General features: G+C 42.7%; 1 protein-coding gene across 1 annotated transcript in view; it reads right to left on the bottom strand.

The window, feature by feature from the left end:
- Positions 1–1,777: 1,777 nt before the first annotated feature.
- LOC141101611 (uncharacterized) overlaps positions 1,778–6,514 on the bottom strand; it is a 32,877-nt gene continuing 28,140 nt past the window's right edge. The window contains exon 5 of the mRNA XM_073590786.1: positions 1,778–5,176. Within this exon, the coding sequence (XP_073446887.1) occupies positions 4,034–5,176 (1,143 nt within the window). The 3' untranslated portion in view covers positions 1,778–4,033. The remainder of the gene's footprint in view (positions 5,177–6,514) is intronic.

Here is a 6,514-nt window from a genome sequence, read left to right as displayed (position 1 = left end):
TCTCTGCACACACTTTTGGACACTGGACACTTTTGGATTGTGTGAGGCCCACTGATATGTGAGCGCTATGTGACAGGCTTGATGGCACAGCTGTGACCTAAGTGACTAGAGGATAAGTGAGATTTTGAATCTCTGCACACACTTTTGGACACTGGACACTTTTGGATTGTGTGAGGCCCAATGAATATCTGAGCGCTATGTGACAGGCTCGATGGCACAGCTGTGACCTAAGTGACTAGAGGATAAGTGAGATTTTGAATCTCTGCACACACTTTTGGACACTGGACACTTTTGGATTGTGTGAGGCCCACTGATATCTGAGCGCTATGTGACAGGCTTGATGGCACAGCTGTGACCTAAGTGACTAGAGGATAAGTGAGATTTTGAATCTCTGCACACACTTTTGGACACTGGACACTTTTGGATTGTGTGAGGCCCAATGAATATCTGAGCGCTATGTGACAGGCTCGATGGCACAGCTGTGACCTAAGTGACTAGAGGATAAGGGAGATTGGATTGCTTTTAAAAAAGCAGTTTGCGGAGCAGTGGGTAAACAGCAATGCCAGCCTGTCAGGAAGCCTTAAAAGGCAGCCCAACAACCAACACCACTGATACACCACTATATAGCCTCCCCTTGCACTGCACACAGTGACTGGTGTGTTGTGCAGGCCAAATTGCTATCAGCAGCAGAAGCAGTTTTTTTTTCTTCTCAGCAGGACAAAAAAAAAAATTGGGATTGCTTTTAAAAAAGCAGTTTGAGGCCCAATGAATATCTGAGCGCTATGTGACAGGCTCGATGGCACAGCTGTGACCAAAGTGACTAGAGGATAAGGGAGATTGGATTGCTTTTAAAAAAGCAGTTTGCGGAGCAGTGGGTAAACAGCAATGCCAGCCTGTCAGGAAGCCTTAGAAGGCAGCCCAACAACCAACACCACTGATACACCACTATATAGCCTCCCCTTGCACTGCACACACAGTGACTGGTGTGTTGTGCAGGCCAAATCGCTAGCAGCAGAAGCAGTTTTTTGGTCTTCTTCCCTGCCTAACGCTCTCCCTACAGAATCAGCAGCAACCTCTCCCTATACTGAGATCGGCAGAAGTAAGATGGCGGTCGGCGTGCACGCCCTTTTATACCCCCTGTGACGCTCACCAAAGCAAGCCAATCACTTGCATGCCCTTCTGAAAGATGGTGGTGACCCGTGCCTATGTCATCACGTTGCCCACAGTGTCCGTGGATCCTGATTGGCTGAAAAAGAGCGCAAAACAAACTTTTGAAACGCGACTTTGGCGCGTAAGTCGCCGACCTCGTGGCCGACCTCATCCTAGGGTCGGGTTTCGTTTCATGAAACCCGACTTTGACAAAAGTCGGCGACTTTTGAATTTTTTCGACCCGTTTCGCTCAACTCTAGTGAAGAGGTTAATTTGCTGGACCCGAACAACGAGCACCCGAGCATTTTAGTGCTCGCCCATCACTAATTATGACCAAAGTTACATCTACAACAGATAAAACAGGGATTCTATTAAAAATATACCAAGCAACTAAGTGACACATCACTGGAATCAGGCTCTCTTACTCTATATTAAGCTGCTCTCAAGTTACATAGCAAAAACTTGTTGACAGGTTCCCTTTAAGGGAACTGTCGACTTTTGTATACTTCTTATTTTGATGCTCCAATGCAATTGTATATTTGGCTTGCGATACTCTCCAGTAATACTTAACATCATTATGGTTAAAAATATATCCATACCACATGTATAGAAAGAATAAAACAACATGTGAGAGACGATTCGAATAAAACGTTTAATTGGAAAGTAAAAAGATCTGTGCTATTTCCTGTTTTATGTCACACATCATTTGAGTATTGATTAAATATTGTATGATGTATATACAATTTATGTATTATGTGTATTGAACATATCCAGATATTATCAATAAAACTAGATGGAGGCCCAATGCTATGGCTTCGGGAGGGCGGTAATGTTACACTGGGGGCAGGCTTTGCAGAGTTGAGAACCTCTCCCCCATGTGCTCACCCACCTATCCACTCTCTCTTTCCTCATGCACTGACTTCTCTCATCTGTGCTCTCTTCTTTCACCTGTCTAACCCATGTGCTATCCCCCTTGTCTGCTGTCTCTCTCCTGCTGTGTTCTCCCCTCATGTGCTGTTCCATTTAAGCTGTCTCCCCCTGTGCTCTGTCTCTCTCACCCCTGTGTCTGACCATGTACAGAACAATACTGACATTACACCAGGAGATCACAGAGGATACATTTTCTGAGGTAAAATATTCTTTAAAAACAGTCAGTGAAATATTTTACCTCACAAAATGAATCCTCTGTGATCTCCTGCTGTAATGTCAGTATTGTCTTTTGCTTCCTCCCCTGCCCAGGAGATGTGGTATGCTCTGTACACGGTCAGACACAGACAATTTTTAAAATGAACTTTCGTTCGTTGGAAAACACCTTTAATGTGTCCGGCTTCCTCGGCCTGTAGACACATCGCGCATCTGCCGCCGGGATCAGCTGGCAGAATTCACGCAGGCGCAGTAAATCAGACCATCACCATCTTTGTGCAGACAGATAGCAGTGGTCACATTAAAACTGTGCATGCGCTCCTCCTGTACAAAGATGACGGCAGTCAGTGAATCATTCTGCTGATCCCTGCGGCGGCGTGTTCGCGATGGTGTTCCGCTGGTGGTACCGCGCAAAAGGCTGCATGAGGGTGTGAGTGTGAGTGTTGTGTACGGCATATAGAGTGTGAGTGTTGAATACGGCATATAGAGTGTGAGTTGCATCTTCCGCTCCCAGTAAGGCTTTGCGCCAAAGACCGATGATGACGTCGCGCTCTCGCGAGAGTGACATCAGCAGCGGTCTGTGGCGCAAAGCATTACTGGGAACGGAAGATGCCGGGAGCGGGGAGAGGAGGGACACAGTCCGGGGGCCGTCAGATGGTGAGTATATCACTTTTTTTATTTTAATCTCCAGCTGGCCATATTCTAGAGTACCCGATGCATTAGAATCTGGCCAGCCTCTAGTAAATAGATAACTGAACAGGGTGAGATCTAGTGTCAAGTACAAATAATAATCACATCTAAAAGGTACAGTGGGGAATAAAAGTATTTAGTCACTCCGTGCAGTGCGATGCATTCTCACATGAGTTATATGGCCGTCTGACTCAGCCCTTGCAATGTAAGGCTATGTAGTCTCATTCTGACTATCCATAGGCTTACAAAGCCACATCCCTGAGAGTCTCCACTGAGAAGCAGAAAAGAACTTATGTGGACACTGGAGAGAGCAGCGGTAGGTGAGCATATTAATACACTCACGCTACATTACATGCACATACATGTGCATTCAATAAAAAAAAAATCTAGATGCGATTCCTTCTTTGAATAAAGGATACTGTTATATTATTATGATTTTATTTCTATATGAGGATTACATGGAGGACATTACTTTATAGGATCCACATTGAGGGACAATATATGTATAATCACATTGTTATTATACGGGAGCCACATGGAGGATGCTGTTAATGTATGGGGCTACATGGGGAAGATGTTAATATGTGGGGCCACATAGGGAACATTATTACATTATTAATGTATGGGGCCACCTTGGGGAATATCACCACAATGTCAGAAAAACAAAGATATTGTTACATTTATGCTTTATGAAGCATTTATTTCCTGATATATGTAACACTTGTACTGGGGTATAAATGCTGCTGTATGGATGCCATTCTACTATATTTTAATCAGGGGCTAACACAGACTCTATGCTACTAATGCGCACGCAACTAACATGCTAGTGTGTGCGTCTATGTGGATGTGGAGCAGGAGATTTGGTCCAAATTTAAAATTTTGCTATGGAACCCATTGAACTTTCGTTATGCCACTGGCCACTGAACTGACTTTTCTTACATGTAATTGCCAGAAAAAATACTTAGCTGAAAAACAAAACGTAATTAATGACCTGTGTTCACCAATAGAAGAACTGCTTCCTAGCACTTTTTACTTTTAATGATTTAAGCAGTTAATCAAATTCTTGACTACTGTCACTTCTACTTTCTGATGAACTTTGTCTGTAGTTCTGTCTCTTGCCACCTGTCTTGTGTATTTTTCCACTGCTGTATTGAAATATTTTTCTAGTTTGTTTTTCGCCTTTACGCTTGTTTGTTTTTGGTTTTTTTGTTGATTTTATGTTCGATTTGACTTTTCGGTTCATGGTGTTTTTCTCCTCCTTTGTGTGTCTATCGGATCTATCCATACTTCTTGTTGAATAGAACAAGTCCTCTTGTGTTGGTGGCTGTGTCACAAAACTATCTTCCTTCAGTTTGGGCGGATAATTGCATTGAATATCAGATTCAAAACATCCTATATTACTACTAGAGTCATTAATTTTTTGCAGAAAATCTGTGTTTGTTCCTTGATTACCCATATCGGTGTTATTGTAGACTGGAGTGTCAAGAACGGTACTACCTTCAGTACCAAAGTAATCTTCTCCATTGCTATATTCATTTATTTTCACTTCTTTAGTGTGTGATATTCCTGTCTGAAGTTCCTTTGTGAAATTGGCAGCGAGATCCCTATCTTCATACATCTCAATGTCAGTTTGAGCTACACTTACTGTACTTGTAATGGTATCAAACTTTAAATCAGGTGTGCTGCTATAGTCTCTGCTACCAGTCTTTGTATCAGAAAAGTCATTTTTGCCATAAATGATTGTAGGTTTGTTGATCATATTAATTGTATCTTCATAGTTTTCTCCATTTTCTGTAGTGTTAGGAGAGTTTCTGTTACTTGGCATGTCAAAAAGTGCACTACTTTCGGTAACATAGTAATCATCTTGATTACTATGTCCACTGGTGTTCTGCATCTCTCTAATGTGAGACGTTCCAGTCTGAAGGCCATGTGTAGTGTTAGAGAGTAGACTTGTGTCTTCATACATTTCAATGTCACTTTGAGTTGCTCCTACTGTACTAAACTTTAAATCAGGCATATGGGTGTTGTCTCTGGTTCCAGTGTTTGTATCTTGCGTCTGTTTCTTGTCATATATGCTTGCAGGTTTATTGGTGGGAATGATTGTATCTTCATAGATTTCTCTAGTTTCTGTCCTTATGGGAGAATTTGTGTAACTTTGATAGTCATTCTTCATTGTTGTGTCTTCGACTCTATCCTTCAATTAGACCATATGAAACACAAAATATAGTTAAAAATACAAGTTATTAAAAGGCTGTACAAAGTTCTTTTTGTGGGAAAGGCAGAATAAATATGACAATCTGCAATAAAATACCATGAGAATCCTACACTCTTTTTGGAAGACATAAGGTCGGACTCATGTTTATATTTTAGCAGATGTTAAAGCCCCACTTCAGCATTTTTTTTCACCGCTGGAGTGGTGCTTTAAACTTAAGTCCCCTGCCCTCCGGTCATATAATCACCCTTCTTCACAGTTTTCCAGTCCCGCAGTGTCATCTTCGGAGCGCAGTTTCTAACTGGCCAGAACTCAGAAGCTACATCATAAGCGCTCAATGCAAGTCCATGAGAACCAGAATAAGGCCTCCATAGACTTATATTGATTAGAGACCTCCACCTTGCTCTATGAAACACTGAAGCAGTAGGAAGGACACAAACTGCTGGAGACAGACTGGAACAGAAACAAAACAAATGAAAACACCAGAAGGTGAGTGTAAGGCTTCTTTCACACATCCGGCTTTGTGTCTCCGGCGCCGTGCGGCGAAAAGCCTTAGGGGCGGATCCGGGATGTGTCGGAGACAGCGGATGCCTGTGTGGCCGGATACGGTGGCGCCCACATTTAAAAAAGCAGCGCGAGACTCCGCGCATGCGCTCTGAGAAAAACCGGTCTGGCGCTGTCAAGAAACGTTGCAGCGAATGTTTTTTGCAGACGCCGGATGGCTACTTTTTGCTGTATCCGGCAAAAACCGGATGCGCCGCATACCCATTCGGCACGGTGCGGCGACAATACAACTCTATGGGACAAAACCGGATCCAAATTTCGCAGCATCGTGCCGGATTCAAAAAGCCGGATGTGTGAAAGCAGCCTAAGACAGGGGGCAACGAACTTGGATTTTAAGCACCACTCCCGTGGTTTATGGGATATTTTATATATTCCTTACTAGAGGCCATTGAGTAAGTGCAGTTTATAAAGGTACTCTGTTTGGGATATATACATGTCAGAACACTATACTGGTGCAGATCTCGAAGCACACATTTTGTTTTTTAAAATCGGGGTCCTATTTTACCTTTTTGAATGGCAATGCCTCTTCAGCACAGCTTTGTGCAAATTAAATATAAAGTTCATGGCTATTCTTAGCCATTTGACATAGCTTTGCATTAAAACAAAGTCAAAGGTGTTGTGTACCCCAAGAAGCAACATTTTAACTTAACTAACTAGTGGATGTCTATGCTCGCAGAGCTACAACAATACCATTTTCTGACATGTGTTTCACACACATCCTTCTCTTTATATTTGATCTTTTGGATTTTTGGACTT

This window comes from Dendrobates tinctorius, unplaced genomic scaffold, assembly GCF_039654945.1.
Source record: "Dendrobates tinctorius isolate UK_male_01 unplaced genomic scaffold, ASM3965494v1 ptg000011l, whole genome shotgun sequence".
Taxonomy (NCBI): Eukaryota; Metazoa; Chordata; class Amphibia; order Anura; family Dendrobatidae; genus Dendrobates; species Dendrobates tinctorius.
This window is presented reverse-complemented; position numbering and strand designations above follow the sequence as displayed.